The sequence below is a fragment of the Temnothorax nylanderi genome, unplaced genomic scaffold (genome assembly GCF_030848795.1).
Source record: "Temnothorax nylanderi isolate EJ_2023f unplaced genomic scaffold, tnyl_v1.0 TNYL_tig0010_pilon, whole genome shotgun sequence".
NCBI classification, from domain to species: domain Eukaryota; kingdom Metazoa; phylum Arthropoda; class Insecta; order Hymenoptera; family Formicidae; genus Temnothorax; species Temnothorax nylanderi.
Window position 1 is genome coordinate 1,403,188 of NW_027249072.1, and position 26,651 is coordinate 1,429,838.

General features: G+C 36.2%; 3 protein-coding genes across 6 annotated transcripts in view; 1 reads left to right on the forward strand and 2 right to left on the reverse strand.

Annotated features, from left to right (window-relative positions):
- Window positions 1-26,651, reverse strand: part of Dpr1 (defective proboscis extension response 1) — a 335,719-nt gene that overhangs the window by 14,055 nt on the left and 295,013 nt on the right. For 2 of the 4 annotated variants that reach the window (XM_071726740.1, XM_071726739.1), the window contains exon 5: window positions 16,956-17,797. The exons of 1 other annotated variant lie outside the window; for it this stretch is intronic. In XM_071726740.1, the coding sequence (XP_071582841.1) occupies window positions 17,148-17,797 (650 nt within the window). In that variant the 3' untranslated portion in view covers window positions 16,956-17,147. Of the gene's footprint in view, window positions 1-16,955; window positions 17,798-26,651 lie in introns of those variants that run through there. One more of the 4 variants, XM_071726737.1, reaches the window with a different exon arrangement.
- Window positions 449-4,888, forward strand: LOC139787559 (uncharacterized). The gene is made up of 4 exons (XM_071726735.1): window positions 449-583; window positions 840-988; window positions 1,694-1,787; window positions 2,251-4,888. Coding segments are annotated over exons 3-4 (1,089 nt in total). The 5' UTR covers window positions 449-583; window positions 840-988; window positions 1,694-1,786; the 3' UTR covers window positions 3,339-4,888.
- On the reverse strand, window positions 20,761-24,211 carry LOC139787560 (uncharacterized). Its single transcript, XM_071726736.1, has 4 exons — window positions 24,110-24,211; window positions 23,706-23,853; window positions 22,899-22,972; window positions 20,761-22,436 (listed from the first exon to the last, which is right to left on the reverse strand). Coding segments are annotated over exons 3-4 (1,068 nt in total). The 5' UTR covers window positions 22,900-22,972; window positions 23,706-23,853; window positions 24,110-24,211; the 3' UTR covers window positions 20,761-21,369.

The following is a 26,651-nucleotide window of genomic DNA, read 5'->3' on the forward strand; positions in this document are numbered from 1 at the left end:
AAAATAAGTAAAATAGAACCATAAAACAAGTAAAGTAGTAATATTTTTTAATACATGATACTTTTATCTAAACTTTTTTATGGCGTTTTTATTTCATGGATGATGAAAATCGGAATAAGATATTTATGTATTCTATATATGTTTATGTCAAATGACAAAATAAATTAGTATCTATAATTATGCATAAAATGTTTAATTAAGGAAAAACTATTAATCTTTAATATATTCTTTAATATATTGTGTAGATGTAGAAGCTGAATATATGCGTGTGTGTGTGTGTGTGTGTGTGTGTGCGCGTGTGTGTGTGTGTGTGTGTGTGTGTGTGTGTGTGTGTGCGCGCGCGCGCGCGTGTGTGCGTGTGGGTGGGGGGGGGGGGGGGGGAACCGATAAACATGTATATCGCGAGCGGCGGTTGCAAGAGTGAAGAGAAGGTACGCCGGTCTTTTGTTCGATCGTGTTATGTTTATGTTTTTGAGAGAGTGAAGCGTCTGCCGTCTGCCCGACCAGCCCGACTGCGAGTAGTGCGAGGCGAAGTGCGAGTCACAGACCACAGTCAGTCGATGACAGAGGATTGCCGGAAAAGGTATTATACCCCTTGACTAAAATAAATTAACTATATTACAATTATTCCTGCGAGAGTGTATTTTTCTTTTACAGTAATAATAATAATAAATTAATGTACATAGATACTTTCACGATTAAAGCAAATTTTATTCTTCAAATTGTATTCATCAAATAAACATTTGATTTCAATGTGCGCAGATAGCCGAGTTATCGCAATCAATTTTTAGGAGTGTTCCACATTTATTTTACTGTATGTTGAACTGTATGTTTTGTAGCGAATCAAGAAATCGGTGCTACATCACACGGCCGCGGCCGTTGCAAATTTGTTTTTCCTGCGTACTGTTGCGCGCACTAGGTCGACGTCGACGCCCTATCACTCTCTCACTGAGACTGTGACTCGAGCCTCGAGCGGGCAGGTAGCTCTGTGAGTATTATTTCTCGAAACGCAATACCGACAAATATCGTACGATTTCAAATGCTATTATTAACCTGCGCGATTAACTAATTTCCACGATTATCGAGATAACCTCATCGTGAGCACATCGAGGTTACGACTTTAGCGTCGTCTACAATGGCAGCAGGAGTATGCAGTAAGACATAAGCAGTAAGCTATATTGACCAACCACAGTCGGCACAGTCGACACATTATTCTTGAATTGTAAAAATCCTATTAGTTAATAACTTACTGCTTACGTCTTACTGCATACTCTTGCGGCTATTGTAGACGAGCCATACATTGCATCTTGAAACAGATATTTTACTCAATTTATTCATCTGTCCGCTGTTCTTGAATTGAAAAATATATAAATAAATAATCAGTGAACTATATACTATACTGGAATGTGAACTCCCATGCTAGCGCCCGGGCCACGAGAAGAAAAAGACAGAATGGTTTGCGACTCTGTCTCTGTTTATTTAGTATATGTATAGTTCACTAGGAATAATACATCCGAATTGTCGATTTAAGTGGTTTAAATGACCGAAAGCGGTGCGAGATATCAATATATCAATTCACTAATAATAAATAATCGCGTGCTGTTAATTGAAAGTATCGTTCAAAGTGCGATTGTTATATTCCAATGATTAATGCGCGTGCAATCGTAATTAAAAGAAAAATTTATTTTTCAAGTACTGTTTGCTACAACAAAGGAGCCTGGGAAAAGGAGAAGGAGGAAATATTAGAAGAATTGGACGACGCAACCACAGAGACAATCACGAAATAAGTAATTTATTTATTATTTTATTATCACGTACGAATTAAATAATCGCTAATAATTATTTTATACACGCAATATTATTTATTGAAATATTCATTATGTTTATATATGCACGCGTATTACAATTTGAACATGTTTATGTAATATGTCAATGTAATTCATATTTGAACTTTGTATATGAGTCAAATTTTTTTATTTTAATTTAAAGAGTAATGGATCTGTGAAACTAATAAATAGATGTATTACTTTAAAATGTGAGCTAAAGAGGACACCAGTATTAATATATATTTAATCCTAGATTAAGCGTAATAGCTTATTGTGCACTCGCATTCTCATATGAAGCTAAAATGAAATTCATTATATTGACGCATTGTTTATTACGATCCTCGAAAGCAAATAATTAATCCTTATCAATAATAGTTTAATTAGGGAGGTCTCTATACTTTTCGTGTCTTTACATTCTTTTAAGTGTCCGATTATCTGGAATCTTCCAACATCAGCATAGAGGGCATAAAGTATGTGCCAATTCATCGCCAGTTCCGCTTGCCTATACAACATACAGCCCAATACATCGAACCTCCGCACGCTGTACTCTGTCCTGACAATCGTTTTGACCCTGAAGAGATAATATTGACGGCCATTTATTGGACACTAGGAAAACGACCAACACGCATGCTCGTGCACCAGGTGTTTGAGACATCTGAGCTACACGCAGCAATGGACATGGCTAATACGATCCACTCTAATCAGATCCTAGTCTTTCTTGGCATGGCAGGACTGATGACTATCGGCAAAAAGCTCGGATCCGACATGGATGCAAATGGTGAATACCTCATCAATAGATGGCAAGATGTTTGTAACGCAACCGAAATAGAAAACATCTTTACATCGGATGTTGTCTCACAAAAACGATACCTAACCTTTATTAGAACATTAAAGACTTGGCAGCTTTGGATTGAAGTGAGACCTGCAGTCTGCAAAAGCCTCCTTGTTGCCGCCCTGGACTTTCCGGAAGGATCTCCTAATATGCTTGTGAACACTGCGATGGCTAAAGTAAAAATAGAGATTAAATATTTCGGCATGGAGATGATACTAAAGATGGATGCCTTTGTGTCTTTACAAAATATAAATGTAAATAAAGCCATCTTCCTTCCGGATATCGCACAACAAGCTGCGGATCTTAGAAGAGCTATGGACGAGTTACGCACAAGATATAAAGATCGTTTCCCATATTTGAAAATTTACTGGCTCGAAGGAACAGATCGCCTCACTTGTAGGAAATACCCAGACCTTTTCTATGCGGTTGTTGCGACCGAAGTTGCCAACAAAAAGACAATCCCTGATAGCGTAAGGCATATTTTAATGGATTTGCAGACTCGTACCGCCAGACATATCATAGATGCTGAAGTAAAGAAAACGCTGAAATCCGAGAGGCTTGATAAGGTAACTACCGCCAATCTCCGTTTCCTTAAAATTGAGCCGCGTTTCTTCGGTAAGCGTCAAGAAGAAAATGATGATAACAACGAGATACTATTGAAGGGCCGAAAGATTAAATAAATGCAGAAACTTATTAACGTCTTATTCTACGATAAAATATCAACTAATTGCGAGATATATCAGTTGCTTGAAATTTATAGGATAATCTCATAAGTATGAATAAGAAAAATAACAGAAAATGTATCAGCCAGAGCGATTATTTATTTTTGCATAAGTTCGATGGAAAGTAATAAGTGATGATAGGATTTTGGCGAAAGAGATGTTATGTCTCCAAATTTATAGTAAGAATATTATCTTTTACACTTTTTGCCAAGCATGATCTTTTACATATAGGTAAGATTTTCAGGAAATTTGAAATGCCATGAAGATATGATATATTAATAACATTATTTGGACAATTTTAGTATCAAATGCATTATAGTAGATTAAATTTTACTGTGCATTTTAATTAACGAGCCCGTTGCATAAATATTTAAAAAATAGAAAAATAAGTAAAATAGACCCATAACAAGTAAAGTAGTAATATTTTTAATACATGATACTTTTATCTAAACTTTTTCATGGCGTTTCTATTTCATGGACGATGAAAATCGGAATAAGATATGTATTCTATATATGTTTATGTCAAATGAGAAAATAAATTAGTATCTATAATTAATTATGCATAAAATGTTTAATTAAGGATAAACTATTAATCTTTAATATATTCTTTAATATATTAAATATATTCTATTTTTTCTTCTTTTAATTATTTTTCAAATATTTTTTTATAGGATTAAATATCTACATTTCGCCTCATTTCATCTCTTTCCAGGATAACAAATTTTATTTTCGAATAGGGAGCATAATGTTCGAATATATTTTCAACATACATTAAATAAACACAAAGAAATAAGATATATATTTTATAGACACATCATAACTAATATTTTTGAAAAAATGTACAACGGTTAACGTAATACAGTTAAAGTTAAATTTTCTCATTAGACACGCGCGACACGCAAGTATGAAATAAATAGTCTTTTCTAATATTTGATTAAATAGAATAAATATGTACTTTAATTTACATTCAATATTATTCAAATGTTTACGAAGTAACTTTGCACAAGTTTTACATCGCAAACGCAAAATATATTAAAATTTTATAGATAAATGCAAGCTAATATAGAGAGTTTAAAGTTTATTGCAACTTGAAATTAAAAGATTTTTAATAAATTGAAAAAAGTTGTGCAATCCTAGATTATATTGCGATTCAAGATTTCGTAAGAATATCTTTAAGACTCCTAGATAGGTTAGATAAATAAGTTTGCGTTCCTAGCACGAAGATACGGTCATAAAAATTAGATTTGACCACGATACCGCGAATATGCTTCTGAAGGCGATCTTATTCCCGATGAGATTGCTAGACGGATTCACGAGAAGGGATTTTCTTTTTGTCGCGTTTTCTAGTTTCCCACGGATTTCAAAAATTGGATCGCATAGTGCTTTCCTTTGTTCTTAATAGAATGAAAAAAAGTATTTCCACATTGTCGATCAAACAGAATAATAGAATTATATATATTGTATATTAATAATAATTTGTAATAAAATACACATAAAATCATTAAAAACTGTGTTTTCAAATATGTTGTAATAAATCTAATTAAACACGCTATTAGTTTACGCTAATAAAAAGTGCAATTATAATATCTCTATTGAAGTGATCGTATTATAGAGTATTATAAAGTAATGCAAACTGAAAGTATTTTATTTATACTTCAAATAATTTAATTGTAGAGCAAATATAATAAGTCTTTGAGTACGATTCTTTTTAATATACACGTTGCTGAATAAAGCATTTGGTCTACAACGGTATAGGAGCTACTTCAACTCGCGCTTAATGCCGTATTCTGATTGTCCAAAGACGGTACATTACGCTTTGCATTCCGGATGTTGCAACTTAATGATGACAGCTTCCGTAAGAATCTTAATAACGACAATATTTCTCCTTGAAGCTGCTTTAAAATACTGGTGGATATTATGTTATATTTCTCTCGTTAGTATTATGGGAAAATGTTATATAAAACTATGCACCCGTATCTATATTGGCAAAGTTCAACCCAATTTAAATTGCTTCGTTATTTTTACCAATAAGAATAGCATACTAACGCTTTGTACAATGAAAAGAATTGTCTGCGTTACTAAATGTAAAAGCAAATTTGTTAAAATATAATTAAACTGCAAGTAAATGCGCGCATATATAAGAAAAAGTTAATAAGTTTTATTTAAAAAATTCTTTAAGAAAGAGAACTATATATCATCTTTGCATTGTTGTGTGCATTTCTCATTGTAAGCTGTATGATCATTTGCAAAGATTAAGACCGAATTATAACAATAATTGACTCATTCTTTTAAATTGTAATCTTGTTTCATAAGCAGAAAATAGAAAAATTCTAATTGTATGAAGTTTTTGGGTTGCATTATTTGGAGTTTTAATTTATTAATAATCTTCTCTAATATTCTCTCGATGTCTCTTGCCGATTTTTGTTTAAAATATTCTCCGATTGCACGATTCCGAGCTAAAAAGTTACAATTTTAAATATTCTAGGAAATCTGTCATTTTAAAGATATCTCAGAAATTAGAATTACAATCTTTGGAATGTCTGCCACTTCTTGCCAATTACTACCTCACCGCTCGATCGCGATGTAATTGAATGAACGGCTTTCGCGGCCGGCCATCGAATCAGATGGAATCGACCCTCTGAAATCTCCGAAGCTGCCGATTTCTGATTCGTCGGGGGGTCGTTGCAAACGGCGAGATAACCGCGGAAGGGTAATGCGGTGTTGAAATTGGTTGCACCGAGGCGGTCGGCCGCGCTACGGAAAATTACGGTGGTAACGGCACCCGGGCGGTTGCTGCTGAAACAACCGGAAAGATCCCCGGCTGTCGAAACACCGCGAAATTTCCACCGTTCGGTCCCCGCCGCCGCTCGAAAACCTCTGTAATCTTTCGCGCACGGAGCGCCGCGTAATTAACGCGCGTGGCTCGATCGACCGAAAAATTTCCGGGGTTGTGTCAGGTACTGGCACGTTTGCGATTCAGAACGCGTAGGGAGCAACCCGCCATTGCGAGCACATCGACCGGGCCCCCCTTTTAGTTACATTATTCACACGTATGTTTTTTTGCCTCTTTTTCGCTTTAAAAAACGAGGGGGATTGATGATAAGACGTGTCGAGAAAATAAGATTTCTCCTAAAAGGATATATTTTCCCAGCTTTTATATGTATAATATAAATAGCTGGTGTCGCGCGTGCGCGCACGTATAATTCTTTAAAATGTATGGCTCTTCAACTTTTTATAATTTTTTATTTAAGATAATCCTATAAACAAGATCGTAAAATTTTTGTTGCTTTATATTAATGCGCTTTCATCGAAAATTTAAAAAAATATTTTCAAGGCTTATCTAATAGACAATAAGTGTGAAATTGCGTGTCGAAGTAAATTGTAAAATATGATGAGCTAAATCGGGCTTTAACGAAGCTCTGCAACACATTAAAGAAAACTCGTGAAATAAAATTCGAAAAAAACTTCTTCGCGATCTTATTTCTTTTATCTTCTTAACGGTGCAGTGCTCTTTCTTTTTACTTTTCTAACGGAATTAGATTTTTAATTCTGAGAAATACCGTAAAGGAAAACGGAATGCTTTGTCCGTGAGCAGGAACGGAAAACCGAGAGAAACTTTACGATTCCAGCAATTTCTTTCGTCCGCGCGCTCCGCGAGGAAACGTATAAGCCTCCCCCCCTCGCATTTTTTACACGCATTTCCGGAGGGAGAAACAGCCTAATTCTTCACGGCACGCGTTATTACTTCGCTCGAAAGGAGGATTCCGAGCGCCCTCGTAAAAGATGCACGATCGCGATTGTAAAAGCGAGAAGGAATAAGCGAGGAATAAGCGTGGCTTGCGGGTAACAAAGGGTTTAAAGGAATCCCGTCTCGAAGGAAATCATCCCGCGTTGTCGCGACTGTCGGGATCCGTATTTGAATGTACGCCTCTACATTTTTCATGATCCGCCGGACGAAGATACCTTTGCGTCGACGATGAATAGGACATGGCCTCGAGAATGTCGGGAATTACGCGCGGGGAATATAATAGAACGTATCAATCTATGCATCGGTAGAGGAATAGGAAAACTTTCGTATTTTCACCGAAGAGATGGTATATAATATAACAGAGATATCGACTAACGCGTAAGCAGCAAATGATAACAAAATTACATAGAAATATAACGTAGGCGTTGTTTATCTCGCGGCATGTTCTCGCAGAAATTTCATTCGAGAGAAAGAATCACTCGTAAGACGATCCACTTTCATGTAATCGCTAATGAATTCCGGTAAACTGGGACGACGTGGGATAAGTGAGATGACGATGTTTAAGTAGAACTCTGGAATATCCCACTGCGAAAGTTACGACCGCACGGCCAAAACGGCAACTAGACACTTAAGCAACTCGGCGTAGCGCGCCTGAAACTGGGTTACATGACTTACATCCGTCATAGGAGTTTGCGCTAACGTTACGAGTGCACGTTTGCAGTGGCAACGACTGACAGACAGTAGTGCGGTCCTTAAACGTATCAGTCCGCCGCGCCGGCACGTTGAGTCGCTCACCGGTGAACCCATTCCTTCGGCGACACCGTCTCTCTATACTCAAAACGTAAATCGGACAGCGTTCGCAACGGCGCGATCAAATATTGTGCGACGATGCGCGTTTAATCGCGGGCATCGCGCGCGACGCACTTCTCGCAAATATTGGCCGAACGTGCGCGCCTCATTCGCGCGGCCCTTCCGATGCCCGCGAGCAAATAATGCTCGCGCTTTATGAAAATCAATTAATTCGAAAAAATAAATAAACTCGATTGGAGAGGCGGAGGGGGCGAGCGGTTGCGCACGCCCGCACGCGCGAAACTTTTACAATTCCCGAGGGAATGATGACGGATATTTTGCCTGGCTCAACGGCTCGCGGCTCGTTCAGATTTTTTCTCGCCGTACCGTGGCATATTTTGTTGAAACTGCTAGCTCGCTGGAATTTGACGTTCCGGTCGAGGAGATATTTTTTCAGCGTAAAATATTCACAGTTCTATTTTGTCTAAATTTTATCAATTCGGTCGGAACACGACAGCAAGCGTCACCAGAGAACGACGACTTATTGAGACTTTATTAATGGAATAATATACTTTCTACAGTGTCTTTCGTATAATAATATCCATTGCCAAGTTTTTAAGTAATCAGCATAATAATAATTGCGTTGGAAACAACATTATTCGTCATAATCGACGTTCTCCGGGAGAACTGCTCTAACCGCAATATTTCGCGATGTCATGTAATAAATCATTTCGTCGATTATATTTTGTTTCGCCGAATGTAATACGGAGTGGAATTTTATTTCCAGTCGATGATAGATTTGCACGCCCGCGCCGCGCCGCTCCGCGCGATTTATCGCCGACAATAATTACACCGCGGAATTACGGCGCATTACGCCTGAGTGCGGCAAACAAAACGACACAACGCGACGCAGGCGTCGAAAACGCATTCGGATTCATCTGCAGAAAATTCGTGCGCTAGGTGCGTGATAAGAGAAACGTGAATTAAACGCGCGATACGACAATCGCGGCTTAAGCGGGGCTTGGCACAATTACTTTAGATAATTGTGTATCTCGGCGTTGCAACGAGTCGTTTAGATACCGGGTATCGTTGCTGGACGAAGGAAGAATGATAAATTCGTGATAATGTTCGTGCACACGCGAATAAAGGCTTGCGACGGTGTAAAGAACGAGTTACGCGAAGTTACGATATTGGGTACTTTATACTGTCGCCGAGAATACCCGCTTTTAAGCATTTTTAAGAATTACACTGAGATACTAAAAAATTAAAATTTAATTTTCGTAATGTAATGTATTTCAATTTCATTTTTAATTTCAATTTTAATTTCAATTTTTTATTTAATTTTATTTGGGCAAACTAAAATCTGACACAAAAAATTATAATAATACTTAATAAAGATAATTATACAAAAATTAGATAGAAACGTAAAATTAAAATTAATTTTGCTTCCATTCTGTATGTTCTATTTCACTCGAAAATCTGTTCATTATTGAGTTCGAAAATGACTGGCTAACACTGATTTTGAGCTTGATCGGAAACCAGCTCTGTTAATTCTGCTTTTAATTTTGGGGGAAACCGCGTGACTCCGCAACATGTTACATCAATGTTGTCGTTAATTTAATTTTATGTTACAGGTCGGCGTGTAAAGCGGTTTTAAACGATTGGATACACTGGTTGCAGTGTGTATGCTTCAGTTGAAACAATTCATCGCGCGGAATTGTTCTCGAAACATCACCAGCTCTTCAAACTGGACCCGTGTTCTTTTTTTTTTGGCGCTAAAAGCGAGATTCTTGCGAGAGAATCCCGACGCTTTGTACGAATCGACGGCTACATCGCGGCATCGGGTTCCTTTTACCGCTTACCACACGCGCGGGGGATCTTTATCTATGATTAATGGAAACTGCTGAAATAAATATCGGAAAAGCAATCAGGTACCCTCTCCCCATTCCCTCCTCTCCTTCATCTCGAAAATGGAATAAATAGAAGACGATTTTCCCTCGCCGAATCGCGTTCGAACGGGATATATCAGTTCCCGGTCGAATTATGGTTTTGGTACCGCGAGTACGTTCGAGAGCAATGCGGAGCCTACTTGAGAGAGCGAGAGAGCGAGACAGAGAGGGAGAGAGGGAGAGGAAGAACGGACGGTAATAGACTATGCTAATGACCAACTAGACGAGCGCTTCTCCGATTCATCTCCAGCCGCGAACGCGATCGCGGTTTGGCAGTTTGCCGCTCTGCAAGTGCACTTGACCCGATTCAAGTACCTCGATCGTCACGGCGCCGATACGAAAAAAAAGGAGGGTTTCCGACAGGAAATCGATCGGCGAAACCTTCTTCGTCTCATGAGCCGATAGCTCGGCTTTTTAATGGATTCACCCGAATGAAGAGAATATTGACAAGAATTAGCCTCTCCACCGCGCCGTCACGGTTGAATGCTTGATATTACGGAATTAACCAGCTAGCTCTCGAAGCCGTCGTTTTTCGGAGACGAGAGACCCGAGATTGAATCTTAGAGACTTCCGTCGTAGTGGAAAATAATAATTGAAGTTGTCGCAAAACAATAATGATTTAATTGAATTGCCGTTAATTGAAACACGAGATCTTACAAACACATTTTGAAGTTGCAGTCTTAATTTTGAATTCATAAAGTTCTAATTATGTTATTTCTTAACGTGATATTAATAAAATATATATACATATAAATCTTATTATTTTCTAAATTTAATCTAAATATAATATTTTATACTGTTATTCTAATCAATGTAATTAATCATTGTAATTTTGTTAATGCAATCCATCTTTTTAGTGTTACAATATCTAACGTGTTTAAAGTTAGGGAGAAGAATTTCTTTATATCAGCTAAAATCCTTGTAGGTTACATAAACTTTTTACTACACTAAATCATAAATCTTAATCTTGGGGCTTCTGGAGTTAATAGACTCTGAAATTTCATCTTACTGGAGAATTAATAGAAAATAGTGCCGCGCGGAATATTACATGAGAGAATTTAATTCTGCAGTATTGACAAGTCGGGGAGGAGTAAATATTTGCGATGCGAGTACCTCTGGATGAATTATTTTGATGTGAACTCAACCAAATGAATTAAATGTGACAAATTAGTTACGTCATGTACGCGCAGAGAGAATTGATGAAAAGAAAATATTGTATGCGCAAAATATAATATACACGTATTTGTGTTAATTTCACGAAAATTCAGAGAGAATTAATTATTCATAATACATATATTTGCATGAGTTATGAGTCTTATGTATATATAAATTGATAAACACTTTATCAATTTTGAAGGGAATTTTGTGCATTTGCACGACGTAATTTAACAGTTCGAACATTTATCACTTTGAATTTAGGTTTGCAGAGCTCGCGATTTTTGTATCGCTTTAATATTTAAAGGACAATTTTAAAGCAATAATCCTATCTTTCAGACTTCTAATCGCATTCGAAATCACCGCGTGAATTTTCGCTGTAATTCGTTACGACGAAGCTAAATCGTAGAAACGAAAGTACGAAACCGAGGGTATTACTTTAGATTTCTAGGGGAATATACATTCGCGGGGAAGTGAGATGAACGTTACACAATAACGCGCGTGCAGGCGTTGTAAGATCCCATTAAAGATCGTGACGTCTATTTTCCCCATTTATCCATTGTAACGATATCTCGTTTGTTTCATGACGGGCCGCATCCTCATGTCGCCTCTATATCGTGGTTAGCAACGGGTAAAATATAATTCGATCTATCGCAACGTCCCAGTTACGGCGCATATGGTATATCCAGCGTCTCGCTTTTCCGCAGCAATTTTCTCTTTGTTTCTGACTGATGATGTTCACAAAAGATAGAAATAGAAACGTCGATATCATTTGCCAGTCTCGTTGCAGATTTTTTTCACGATGCTCCAGCAAAAACTCTCGGTCCGAGTTATTCTCAATAAATGTAAAATAGATTGATTGCATTCATATTTCGATTTTTAATATTAATTCCCGATTATATAAAAGTAAGTTGAAAATTTATCTAATGTCACGTTATAAGTTTTATCAGTTATTTAAATTTTAATTTTCTAAAATCTTTTAATTGCTCTCTTCCCCTTAAAAATTATTTACGGTTAAATTTTAAAGCAATTTCCACGTTTCTCAGTTTGGATTTCGATCTTAATTAAAAAATATATGCGAAACCGCGCAGCGAGGATAATAAAATTCGAGTACGTTGCATTAACAAGTAATGTTATAATAAAGCAAATTTTCATTTATTTTTCATCTTCATGTATGATAAAATGGTGCGGTATGTCTGGTATTCGTGCATAAATTAAAAATACGCCAGCGCAAAACGCGATTACGTTGTGCATTTCATTAAAATTAAAAAACGCAATCTCTTGTTCTGTCACGTGCACCTTCGTATATTTCAATATGATTGTATATAAATCATTATCTTATTGACACGCGACACTGTATTGCGTATAGTGTATTGTGAAACAAAAAGTGTTATAAATTTTGGTATTAGAACGCCATGGAATGCAGCGTTTGCCACTAGAAAAAAAATAAAACGTTGAATTAAAAAATATCTATTTAAATCTGTGGTACAAAAATCGCAGAGTGCACGTTTTCCGCGTTTCTTAGCCTGCGTTCGCTTTGGGCGCTTTCGTGCTGAAAGCGTCAGTCTATCTTTATTGCTCATTACATGTTGAAAAAAGATGGAGTGATGCTTTCAGCATGAAAGCGTCCAAAGCAAACGCAGCCTTAAAGAAAGATATTTATATTATATTGTGCGTTTCGAGAATGGACGTATCCGCGGCAAAACAGTGGGTGTACGGTATTGATTATTTCGTCGGCCGACACTCACGTTCTCTCCACCACAATTTAGATCGGCTCAGCATTTTTACAAGTGCTATAAATGAAAAGTCCATAAATTGCCGACGACCGATCTCGCCGGCGCGGCGGCGGTTGCCCCGCGCCGCGATTTTATATAAACGTAACCCGTTCCGCCCGTATTTATGAGGCCACATTTATGCCGCCGCACTTGGTATTTCCGCGGGTTAATTCGGTCATAAATATACGTAGACGCTTCTACAGCGATAATCGGTATCCTTTACGTTCATATATGTGTTTGTTGGGTATGTTGCACATGTGCCGAGCACATGTGCACGGGATATTCCAATGCCGATGAACGTGAATAGCAAACTGAAATTGCGTTCTACCAATATAAAACCGGTATAGAATAAACGTAAAAATGTTTATTTTCTCAGAGTTAGGCTCTATATTTTTCTGTAATCTCTATAATTACGCTTTTATAGCGAATTTTTCAAGAAAAATAAAACAGAGCGGCAAAAATACATTTCAAAAAATATAATACGAGGACACACGGATTCTTTATTAAAATTTAAATAAAAGGAAGAGAGAAAAATAATCTCGATAAATTTAATTTGAATATTGTCGGAATTCCATCAAATATTATTCTCTAAAAAATTATCCAGAAGAAGGAAATAATAGATGGTTAAAGAGGCCCTGAAAATATTATAAAGAAAATAAATACTGCAATATTTCTAATGCCCTCTTTATGTATCCAAAGTTACTTAGATACACGATTAGAATTAAAAAGAATATATGTTAAATAATAAAATCGTAAGAATTGTCGAACCCTGCAAGCTACGCGTGTAATGCTCGTAATAGTGCGTTACCGAGCTTACACGGCAAACATAAATGGTAAGCGTGGGATTACGATATGCAGGTCTGTATTTACGCTGATATTAACACTAGCCCCCATTCATCCCAATAAGCGCCGTTAATGCACTTTGAGACTTGCGAAAATCTGTGCTGTATAATAGATGGATACGTCGACTCGCACGTTATAACGTTTGTACGTCAAATAACCCCGGTGATTTAATCGTGAATTTGCATTCGCCTGCTTAATAGATGTTTTGCAATTGTTGATTTATGATAATAGAAACAAGCGCCAGTAATATAATTCGCGTAAGTAATCTAATTCCTGAAGTAAGCGTCGAATTCGTTTAAGAACGGTATCCCATGAGATTTCGCCGGAGTGACTGGATGTCTTGAAATTATTATATATTTTATAAATAAATTATATACAAGAATTTTATTATATAAATGAAATTTTGATTACGATAAAATTCAAATAATTAATTAATTAAAAATTCTCGATATTAAAATTAACGAGTAAAACAAAGAAAAGTGAGCTTTGAGAGTCAAATGCGATTAATTGCATGAGTTAACGTGAGTTATGTAAAATTTAATTAGTAATTTAATATAAATTAGAAATCGTACGTTTCGACTCTGTTTTGAGCCATATCTTCGGTGCAACGCGGTGATAGATAAATTAAATAACCCCAAGCTCTCCGATACTCAAGCATTATTATACGATCTCAAGCTCCAAATTATCTTTTTTAAATTTTATTCAAATATAAATTGCGTATATATTTCTTTATCATATTCTAAGTCATTTTATATCATTTTGTGAAGATGTTTCTGAGCCGTTATATTCTTTCTTTCTCTCTCTCTAAAGCGCTTTTGATTATTATATTGAAAGTTGAAGCAACATGAGATCGATAATTGCACAGCTCTCTAATCCGGCACTAATTTCAACAGCGATAATCTTCGTGAGGAATCTCGCGGTATTGGCGGGAGGATTTTCGTTCCGCGGCAGTAAGATCGTGGAAATTAAGTCGCTCAGAGAGAATTATGCAAATTGCGGATCATCGGGAAGCTTGCCGATGTGATATTATCGTTTCACATTCGAACAGGCCGGCTAGCGTTGGCCGATCCGCGATATTTGAAATTGAAATAGAACGTTCCCCGCCTTTAATCGATGCGACTGGAACGGCCCAGCCTTTCTTGCTGCCGCTCGTCTGTTAATGTTGGATGATCGAAAACGAATCAATCCGCATTTGGGAGTTTATTGGCGTCTTTCAAATCTCTCCCTAAGTCATCCATAGTGATCGGACAATAAAGGTATTTAAGAAATGTGACGAACGGTCTAAAAGATACGAAAGTCTGTTTTCATTATTAACGAATAGCCTTTTTTTTCATTGGCATTCCTATTTATGATAATTTCTTATCTGTTATTTAAAGAATACGTACCCAAAGTATATTTGCATATTTCTCTTGAGATAAACACATGACGTTAGCTGTACGATACAAGGATTTAACGTGGTACCCTATACACTTTCGATCTGCATTATGTTGCAAACTAGTGAAATCAGGCTGAACTTTGTCTGTATTTGTTCTCGACTGCTGCCAGCGGTCGATGGTTAGCGACAAAACGGCGGAAGTATGCTCCTTACAGAGGTGCTCCCCAAGTAATTACTGAAACATTACGTGCCAGCCGCAGTTGTTATAATTGTTGGCTTTGTTCCGTGCATACAGACGCGTGCAGTTGCGGTTTTGCGCCCCCTGGATATTTTTGTAATATTCAAACTATTCGCGTGATTTTGAAACATTTTTCATACAGATTTTTATTTAACTATTGTACAATTATTAAACAAGCACGTGGGAAAGTATTTTGTTGGAAAATTGTGACACGATATTACATCCTGCCAAAATTTTGTAATATTTAAACTATTCGCACGGTTTTGCAATATAACGGGACCTTTTCAGTGGTCTCCGTTATTATTTTAGAACGCACAGATTTTTCATTTCATATCAGATACGAGAGAGATTAAAAACTTTTCGTTATACCGCACGGTACTATAAATTATTTAATAATCATTTATCTTCCATTCATGGGCATCTGCACAAAAATGAAATTCTAATCCTAATGTTCTTCTACGAGGCTTTAATCCTCGACATCATTCAACCTTCTTGCCGCACGTACAAATATGACTTTCGAATGCACCGTATTCGATCAACAGAGGAATAATAACATCGATTTTATTCGCGTTTCGCGGTGCTATTTTGTGAAATTTCACGACTGAGACGTGTTTTATTACTCGATAACCGACTTTGGGTTCGAGACGTGTGTAAACGTCGACGGTGTTACGCGCGGGGTACGTGCGGCCGCTGTTGAAACGTTCCATAAATCAAGACGATCTTGAGAGAGAGAGAGAGAGAGAGAGAGAGAGACTCGCTGCAAGTATTCCATAAATCAAAAGGATCTTGGCTTGGCCGCGAGTAACAGCGAGCACGGTGGCGGCACGTATTCTTGTTGCGTATCAGTGTTCGCGCTCTATTTTGTTTAGCGACCATGTCTCGCGCCAGTAAAACTCTATGGGAAATCGATAACCCGTCCGAATTTTCTTCGGCACCGAAGTAGTGTTAGACGATTTTCGAACGAATGCTCGATCGATGATTATAGATGTTGAGACGGATGGATGAACTATGAAAGATCAAAACGAGAAATCGGTACATTAAGAATAAACTCTAATGCAATCAGTAACCGTTGTACATTTTTTCAAAAAAATTAGTTATGATGTGTCTATAAAATATATATCTTATTTCTTTGTGTTTATTTAATGTATGCATGTTGAAAATATCTTCGAACATTATGCTCCCTATTCAAAAATAAAATTTTTTATCCTGGAAAGAGATGAAATGAGGCCAAATGTAGATATCTAATCCTATAAAGAAATATTTGAAAAATACTTAAAAGAAGAAAAAAATATAATATATTTAAAGATTAATCGTTTTTCTTTAATTAAGAATTTTATGCATAATTATAGATACTAATTTATTTTGTCATTTGACATAAACATATATAGAATACATAAATATCTTATTCCGATCTTCATCGTCCATGAAATAAAAACGTAATGAAGAAATTTAGATAAAAGTATCATGTATTAAAAATATTACTACTTTACTTGTTTTATGGTTCTATTTTACTTATTTTTCTCTTTTTTAAATATTTACTTAAGTAACGGGCTCGTTGCTTAGATAAATATTAATTCACTAAAATGCATGGTAAAATTTAATCCGCTGTAATACACTTGATATTAAAATTGTCTAAATAATGTTATTAATCTATCGTATCTTCATGGTATTCCAAATTAAATCCTGAAAATCTCATCTATGTGTAGTAGATCATACTTGGCAAAAAAAAAAAATGTAAAAGATAATAATATTTTTACTAGATTTGGAGACGTAATATTTATTTCGCAAAAATTACTATAATCGTTAATATGTCATATCTTCAAAATCTTGTGCGTAACTCGTCTATAGCTCTTCTGAAATCCGCTTGCGATAGCCGGGCGAAAGATGGCTTTATTTTAAGAGATGAGGGCATCCATCTTTAGTATCATCTCCATGCCGAAATATTGAATCTCTATTTTTACTTTAGCCATCGCAGTGTTCACAAGCATAGGAGAGCCTTCCGGAAAGTCCAGGGCGGCAACAAGGAGGCTTCTGCAGAGAGCAGGTCTCGATTCAATCCAAATCTGCCAACTCTCTAATGTTCTAATAAAGGTCATGTATCGTTCCCGCGAAACAACACTCGATACGAAGATGTTTTCTATTTCGATTGCGCTACAAACATCTTGCCATCTATTGATGAGGTATTCACCATTTGCATCCACGTCGGATCCGAGCTTTTTGCCGATAGTCATCAGTCCTGCCATGCCAAGAAAGACCAAAATCTGATCACAGTAGATTGTATTAAATTCCTTTTCTACTGCTTTTGCTAGCTCAGGTGTCATGTGCACCTGGCACACGGGCATGCTTGTTGGTCGTTTTCCTAGTGTCCAACAAATGGCCGTCACTATTATTTCTTCAGGCTCAAAACGATTGTCAGGACAGAGTATAGCGTGCGGAGGTTCGATGTATGCGGCTGTATCTGCTACGGGCAAGCGGACCTGGCGATGAATTGGCTCATACTCTATGCCCTCTATGGTGATGTTGGAAGATTCCAGATGATCGGACACTTAAAAGAATGTAAAGACACGAAAAGTATAGAGACCTCCCTAATTAAACTATTATTGATAAGGATTAATCATTTGCTTTCGGGGATCGTAATAAACAATGCGTCAATATAATGAATTACATTTTAGCTTCATATATGTGCATGCGAGTGCAATAGATTATTATACTATCCAGGATTAAATATTAATATTGGTCTCTTTTAGCCCTTTTTAAAGTAATACATCTACTTAATACAAGTTTCGCAGATCCATTAAATTAAACTAAGATCCATTAAATTAAAATATAAAAAAATATGCATCACCGATACGGAGTTCAAATATACATTACATTGACATAATACATAAACATATTCAAATTGTAATAAAGCGTACATAATTGAACATAATTAATATTTCAATAAATAATATTACGTGTATAAAATAATTAGTAACGATTACTTAATTTATACGTCATAAATAAAATAATAAACAAATTACTCATTTCTGGATTGCACCTAGTTGCACCCAATGATTCTAATATTTCCTCCTCCTTTCAGGCCCCTTCGTTATAGCAAACAATACTTGCAAAAAATTCTAATTACGATTGCACGCGCATTAATCATCGGAATATGACAATTGCACCTTGAACGACTTTCGATGTTAACAACTTTATTTATCATTATTTATCATTAGTAAATAGAGATATATTGATATTTCGTACCGCTTTCGGTCATTTAAATCACTTAAATCGACAATTCGGATGTATTATTCCACATCTTTTCAATTAAAAAACAACAGACTAATAAATAAATTGAGTGAAATTAACCAGCCTCAAAATGCAATGTTAAAGTCGCCGTCTCGATATGCTCACGAGTCGGTAATCATGGAAATTAATTAATCACGCGAATTAATTCTTCGTCTTCTTCTTACAAGGAGAACTTGGAGGTTGCGGAATGCGGATATGAACTATACATTAAGTTTGTAGAGGGGAATTCCGTGAGTGTATACCTAAAACTAAAATATTATTGACTATTGGCCAGCCATTTAAGAGCTACGAACAAAAAAAGATTTCAGCCTCGTGTGCATACGATTGTTGTAAGACCGAATTCCGCAGCGTCCGGGTTCAGTTCTACACGCAATTATCTTTTTTTCTTTCAAATTTTTTATAAAATAATAAGTCTTTTCTTATTTTGTGAGCAAAGAAGCATTAAAATGTAAATAAATTTTTAAATAGTCAAAATTATTGACTTTTTACACAATATAAGTTTGATAGATAAGAAGGTATATTAAATAATAAATTTTTCATATATACGTAATATAAGGGAAAGTTAGTTGTTAACTATATTTATCTATCAAATTCTTAACATCATATTGTATAAAAAGTCAATAATTTTGACTATTTAAAAATTTCTCCTTCTTAGTTAAGAGGATCCTAGAGCAAACATAGACTTAGAAAGAGATAGACGGGGCGTAAGCCTAGGTGATAGCACGGCAAGGGGAAATAACGGCTGCAACTCGACAAACTTCGGTTAGACTCGAGAACATTCGAACGCTCGACAGCACATGGCCATAGTATACCGTGACACGGATATGCATTCGCTTTGGTGTGCATTGGCAGCATGTGGAGGGGATGCGCTGCCAGCATTTCTAGACTTTTCTAGGCTTTGAATCTTAATTCCATTTGCACGATATTGTTCCTACATGTTGTCCCTAATGCCGATCTATTTCATTTTGTATATATAAACTGCAGTATTTTCTATTAAGCAATTATTGTCATCAGGTGATAGCTGTGTGTTCAAATTAAGTAAAATTTTTAATTTTTTTTCCATTTTTGATATGAACTCGTGTGGCACTAGATTTTTGTGCGTATACTTTAATTCTGTAAAGCCCCAATTCAAAGATTTCTTCTAATAAAAAAATGTCGTAATTATTGCCACTATAGGATCCCCTTAATAGTACTCATGCACTTCGATTTGACCAATGTTAAAAGCGAATGTACTAATAATAAAAATTCGGATGATGTAATACTAATCAAAATTAATGATAGCATTTGGAATCTTACTTGTTGCAATTGTGTTTTGAGAAATATACGATGACAATACAGAGCTACCCACTCGCTCGAGTCACGTTGCACGAATGATATCCAGTGCAGTCAAGTCAAAAGCCGGTGTGCTCGGGCTCGAAATCGCACCATTTTAGTGCAGTGTTGCCAACTCGCTTATAGAATAAATCTCTGAATTCAAAAACCTCGGGAAATTTCCAATTATTCACCAGAAAATCTAAAAATCTCTATTTTTTTCAAGACAGAACTTTATCGATTAATCGAAAAGATTTTGTCCACTAGCATCTCGATAATTTGTTACTTTGATCTAAAATTTGTCCGTGTCTTGCGTTTCTTTCCATTAGTGATGCTTGATTCTGAATCGATTCATCGAGAATAAATTCTTTTTTATAATAAAAAGTCGATTCTTTACCGATTCTTAAAATATCGATTCATCTCGTTGAATAGATTATTTTCAGTTTGGATCGAGGGGATCAACGTTCTTATGTTTTTCACCAGTAAAGCTAATGCTAAATTTCAGCAAAAGTGTGCACAAAGCAAATTTGGGATCAATTTAAAAATATAATAAACCTTTATAGCCTATAGAGCCTATATTGCATAATATAAAATTGATTAATAAACAAAGTCTGGCTCGTGTTCGCAAAGCAGTTAGAAAGGACGCGGGACAAAAAAATTTATTACTGATATAGACATGTTTCATATCATATACACATAATTATTGTCAGATACTGATTTAAAACTTTGATTTAAATCTTCGAACATTGCTCCCTATTCGAAAATAAAATCTTTAATCCGGAAAGATATAAAACGAGGCCAAATGTAGATATCTAATCCTATAAAATAATATTTAACAAATATTAAAAAAAAAAAACTAGAGTAATATATTTAAATATTAATCGTTTTTTCTTAATGAAGCGTTTAATGTAAAATGATAGGTACTAATTTATTTTCTCATTTGACATAAACATATATAGAATACATAAATATCTTATTCCGATTTTCATCGTCCATGAAATAAAAACGCCATGAAAAGTTTAGATAAAAGTATCATGTATTAAAAATATTACTACTTTACTTGTTATGGGTCTATTTTACTTATTTTTCTCTTTTTTAAATATTTATGCAACGGGCTCGTTAATTAAAATGCACAGTAAAATTTAATCTACTATAATGCATTTGATACTAAAATTGTCCAAATAATGTTATTAATATATCATATCTTCATGGCATTTCAAATTTCCTGAAAATCTTATCTATATGTAAAAGATCATGCTTGGTAAAAAGTGTAAAAGATAATATTCTTACTATAAATTTGGAGACATAACATCTCTTTCGCGAAAATCATCCTATCATCACTTATTACTTTCCATCAAACTTGTGCAAAAATATATAATCGCTCTGGCTGATACATTTTCTGTTATTTTTATTATTCATACTTATGAGATTGTCCTATAAATTTCAAGCAACTGATATATCTCGCAATTAGTTGATATTTTATCGTACAATAAGACGTTAATAAGTTTCTGCATTTATTTAATCTTTTGGCCCTACAATAGTAAGCATCTCGTTGTCATCATTTTCTTCTCGACGCTGACAGAAGAGACACGGCTCAATATTAAGGAAACGGAGATTGGCGGTAGTTACCTCATCAAGCATATCGGATTTCAGCGTTTTCTTTACTTCAGCATCTATGATATGTTTGGCGGTACGAGTCTGCAAATCCATTAAAATATCCCTTACGCTAGCAGGGATTGTCTTTTTGTTGGCAACTTCGGTCGCAACAACCGCATACAAAAGGTCTGGGTATTTCCTACAATTGAGGCGATCTGTTCCTTCGAGCCTGTAAATTTTCAAATATGGGAAACGATCTCCATATCTTGTACGTAACTCGTCCATAGCTCTTCTGAGATCCGCAGCTTGTTGTGCGATATCCGGGAGAAAGATGGCTTTATTTACATTTATATTTTGTAAAGACACAAAGGCATCCATCTTTAGTATCATCTCCATGCCGAAATATTGAATCTCTATTTTTACTTTAGCCATCGCAGTGCTCACAAGCATAGGAGATCCTTCCGGAAAGTCCAGGGCGGCAACAAGGAGACTTCTGCAGAGTGCAGGTCTCGATTCAATCCAAATCTGCCAAATCTCTAATGTTCTAATAAAGGCCATGTATTGTTCCCGCAAAACAACACTCGATATGATGTTTTCTATTTCGATTGCGCTACAAACATCTTGCCATCTATTGATGAGGTATTCACCATTTGCATCCATGTCGGATCCGAGTTTTTTACCGATAGTCATCAGTCCTGCCATTCCAAGAAAGACTAGGATCTGATCAGAGTGGATCATACTAGCCATTACTACTTGTAGCACAGATGTTGTGTGCACCACGGGAATGGTTGTTGGTCGTTTTCCTAGTGTCCAACAAATGGCCGTCACTATTATCTTTTCAGGATCAAAACCATTGTCAGGACAGAATATAGCGTGCGGAGGTTTGATGTATGCGGCTGTATGTGCTATGGGCAAGCGGACCTGGCGATGAATTGGCTCATACTCTATGCCCTCTATGGTGATGTTGGAAGATTCCAAATGATCGGACACTTAAAAGAATGTAAAGACACGAAAAGTATAGAGACCTCCCTAATTAAACTATCATTGATAAGGATTAATCATTTGCTTTCGGGGATCGTAATAAACAATGCGTCAATATAATGAATTTCATTTTAGCTTTATATGAGAATGCGAGTGCACAATAAGCTATTACGCTTAATCTAGGATTAAATATATATTAATACTGGTATGCTTTTGCTCACATTTTAAAGTAATACATCTATTTATTAGTTTCACAGATCCATTACTCTTTAAATTAAAATAAAAAAAATTGACTCATATACGGAGTTCAAATATAAATTACATTGACATATTACATAAACATATTTAAATTGTAATACGCGTGCATAATTAAACATAATTAATATTTCAATAAATAATGTTGCGTGTATAAAATAATTATTAGCGATTATTTATTTCGTACGTGATAAATAAAATAATAAATAAATTACTTATTTCTTGATTGTCTCTGTGGTTGCGTCGTCCGATTCTTCTAATATTTCCTTCTTCTCCTTTTCCCAGACTCCTTTGTTGTAGCAAACAGTAATTGCAAAATAAATTTTTCTTTTAATTACGATTGTACGCGCATTGATCATTGGAATATAACAATCGCACTTTGAACGGTACTTTAAATTAACAGCACGTGATTATTTATTATTAGTGAATTGATATATTGATATCTCGCACCGCTTTCGGTCATTTAAGCCACTTAAATCGACAATTCGGATGTATTATTCCTAGTGAACTATCCATATAGTAAATAAACAAAGAGAGAGAGAGACAGAGTCGCAAAGCAACCATTCTGTCTTTTTCTTCTCGTGGCCCGGGCGCTAGCATGGGTGTTCACATTCCAGTATAGTATATAGTTCACTGATTATTTCACATATTTTTCAATTCGAAAACAGCGGACAGATGAATAAATTGAGTAAAATATATGCTTCAAGATGCAATGTTATGGCCCGTCTACAATAGCCGCAAGAGTATGCATAAGACGTAAGCAGTAAGTTATTAACTAATGGGATTTTTACAATTCAGAATAATGTGTCGACTGTGCCGACTGTGGTTGGTCAATATAGCTTACTGTTTATGTCTTACTGCATACTCCTGCTGCCATTGTAGACGACGCTTTAAAGTCGTAACCTCGATGTGCTCACGATGTATCTCGATAATCGTGGAAATTAGTTAATCGCGCAGGTTAATAATAGCATTTGAAATCGTACGATATTTGTCGGTATTGCGTTTCGAGAAATAATACTCACAGAGCTACCTGCCCGCTCGAGTCACAGTCTCAGTCACAGTGAGCGAGTGATAGGGCTTTGACGTCGACCGAGTGTGCGCAACAGTACGCAGAAAAAACAAATATGCAACGGCCGCGGCCGTGTGATGTAGCACCGATTTCTTGATTCACTACAAAACATACAGTTCAACATACAGTAAAATAAATGTGGAACACTCCTAAAAATTGATTGCGATAACTCGGCTATCTGCGCACATTGAGATCAAATGTTTATTTAATGAATACAATTTGAAGAATAAAATTTGCTTTAATCGTGAAAGTATCTATGTACATTAATTTATTATTATTATTACTGTAAAAGAAAAATACACTCTCGCAGGAATAATTGTAATATACTTAATTTATTTTAGTCAAGGGGTATAATACCTTTTCCGGCAATCCTCTGTCATCGACTGACTGTGGCCTGTGACTCGCACTTCGCACTGACCTCGCACTACTCGCAGTCGGCTTCGCAGAACGAAACAACAACACAAAACGCGCTTCGCTCTCTCAAAAACATAACACGATCGAACGAAAGACCGGCGTATACATATATACCTTCTCTTCACTCTTGCAAACGCCGATTTACCGATTAACCGCCGCTCGCGATATACATGTTTATCGGTTTCCCACACACACACACACATACCACACACGTACATACACGCATACATTCAGCTCCTACATTACTTTCTGCAAAATTTTTGCGTTTCGAAAGGAATCAAATTATGCAATTTTAATAAATCAAGAATTTTTTCCTTGTGATTTTAATAAATCAAGAAAATGGAATTAAACCGCCGCGAAAAATGAAAGGACTCATTATGTTCCTGCGATTTATTAAAATTATGCAATTTTACTCCTCTCCAGATGTAAAAATTTGAAAGAGAAAAATGATAACAATTATAACAAATATATAATTTTCACTTTCCAATTACAAGAGAAAGACGAATCTTAAAATTTAAAGTTAGAATTAATCTGTCATAATTTAAACACGCCGAGTAATTTTACTTATTATATCAAGAGAGATATCTCCTCGCGATTAAATTTTTCATGAAAAATCTTGATAAAGAAACATTTATTTCAAATTCACCGAAGTATCCGCCATTAAAGTATTTTTTGGTAGCGACGAGTCTCCCTGTAATCAGCTTACCTAGGAGTTTTCAATGCCGTCTGCATAAGAGGGGATCTACGATTCGTTGGGAAAGTTTTCGATCCGTTCTTTTCACGCGCGGTGGTTTTTAGAGAGCGGATGCTCCTGGGAAATCGGGCAGGATATCGAATGCAAGACCGAGTAAACAAGCTACTATTGAATGACGGTCGGGAGAAATTAGCGAAGTTGCGCCAAGATTTAAATAAAGCATCCGCGAAGAAAATGAAGAGACACGAACTTTCTTCCCTGCTAACCCCGTCGATTTCTTTCCGCCGGAAAGATCCTCCTTTTTTTATTTTTTTAGCGAAGAAATAAATCTTGGAACTTTCTTAATGGAAAAGTGAAAAAAGATTAGAAGGGTCATGATAACGTTAAAAAGATCCAAGTACGCACAAGGCGTTCACTGCGGTCTGAGAAGCTTATCCTCTGCGTAGTTCGTAGAAACTTTTTTTAAACTTTAGGTAGGTGCGAAATATCGCTTGTTTCTATTTATTTTCTTCCTTGGAAGAAAAATGCATAAGTTCTGTAGAATATAAATAATTTTTACATTTTCTCCATGTCAGTCTAAATAATTAATCAATGCTTTGCTTTTTTAAAATAAAAACTATATATAGTTTTTATTTTAAAAAATATACGTTAAAAACTACACTTTTTAAAAACTACGTTTCTGTGTATATCTATAGATATACACAGAAACGTAGAAAAAGAGAATCTTTATCTATCTTTAATTAATGTTAAGAATATTACAATAACTGCGGTGTGATTTCATTAATCAAGGCTAAAGAAAAACAGATAAGTAGTTTATGGCTCTTTCTTTGTGAGTCTCTCAATTTCTCTTTAGCATTTTTATGAAACAAAAACGAAGCTAAGTGAAATAAAAATAATTACTTTAAATATAATCAATAAAATAAATAGATAGAAATAGATAAATAGATAAGTACAATTGTATCGAATCATTAATAGCCTAAGACACTTTAATGTCGGAGGTGTCACGATCGAAACAAATAGAAATATTAGATTATACATATATCGAAGAGGTCGGCGTAATTTCATTTCTAATCTACGGGACGGGACACAAAGGGTGCAGCGATTCCGCCGTCATTTCTTTTCCTTTCATAGGAAACGAACACCTGGAAGCGACTACGCGGGCGAATCCCCTGCGGGGATGAACAGCGGGATATCGAAATCAAATCAGCGCCGAGTAGACAAGACGCGAAGCGAGGTAAGCACGTAGAGACGTAGGGAGAGCGATGCCTCGAAGAGAGCACGGAGGAGATCCGCACACTGCAGCACTGGTCCTGTCGCACACATCCGCGGGGGTAACTTCGTGACGAGGGGAGGTCCGTGCCGTGCCATGCCGTCTCGAATCTCGAATCGTATTATGAAAACCCGCTCGTTCCCATCCGCCGTCGCCCGCTTGCCCTTCTAATGGCAGCTGCCCCGCGCGGAATTTCGCCCTTTATCCCTCCTACCCTCCACCTCGTCTCGTCTGCTCCGCATCTGGACCAATTACGCGGACGGCGGTGTACGTGGGGATTTCGATTCACCGCGATAGCTCGCGCGCGCTCCGATATGAGCGATTTTACCTGGGCAACCCGGGAATTGGAGAAATTAACGCGACCCGATCTCTCGCTGAATGCTAACTCTTCAAGCGGAAACTTTGGCTACCGTTCGTAATTGAAATCTCCGGTAGCAATTTCTTTCGTGTTTACGATCTCATACATCTAAATTTATGATTATATTAAATTTTCCGAGGGATGCTTACCGTTCCTACTTCTT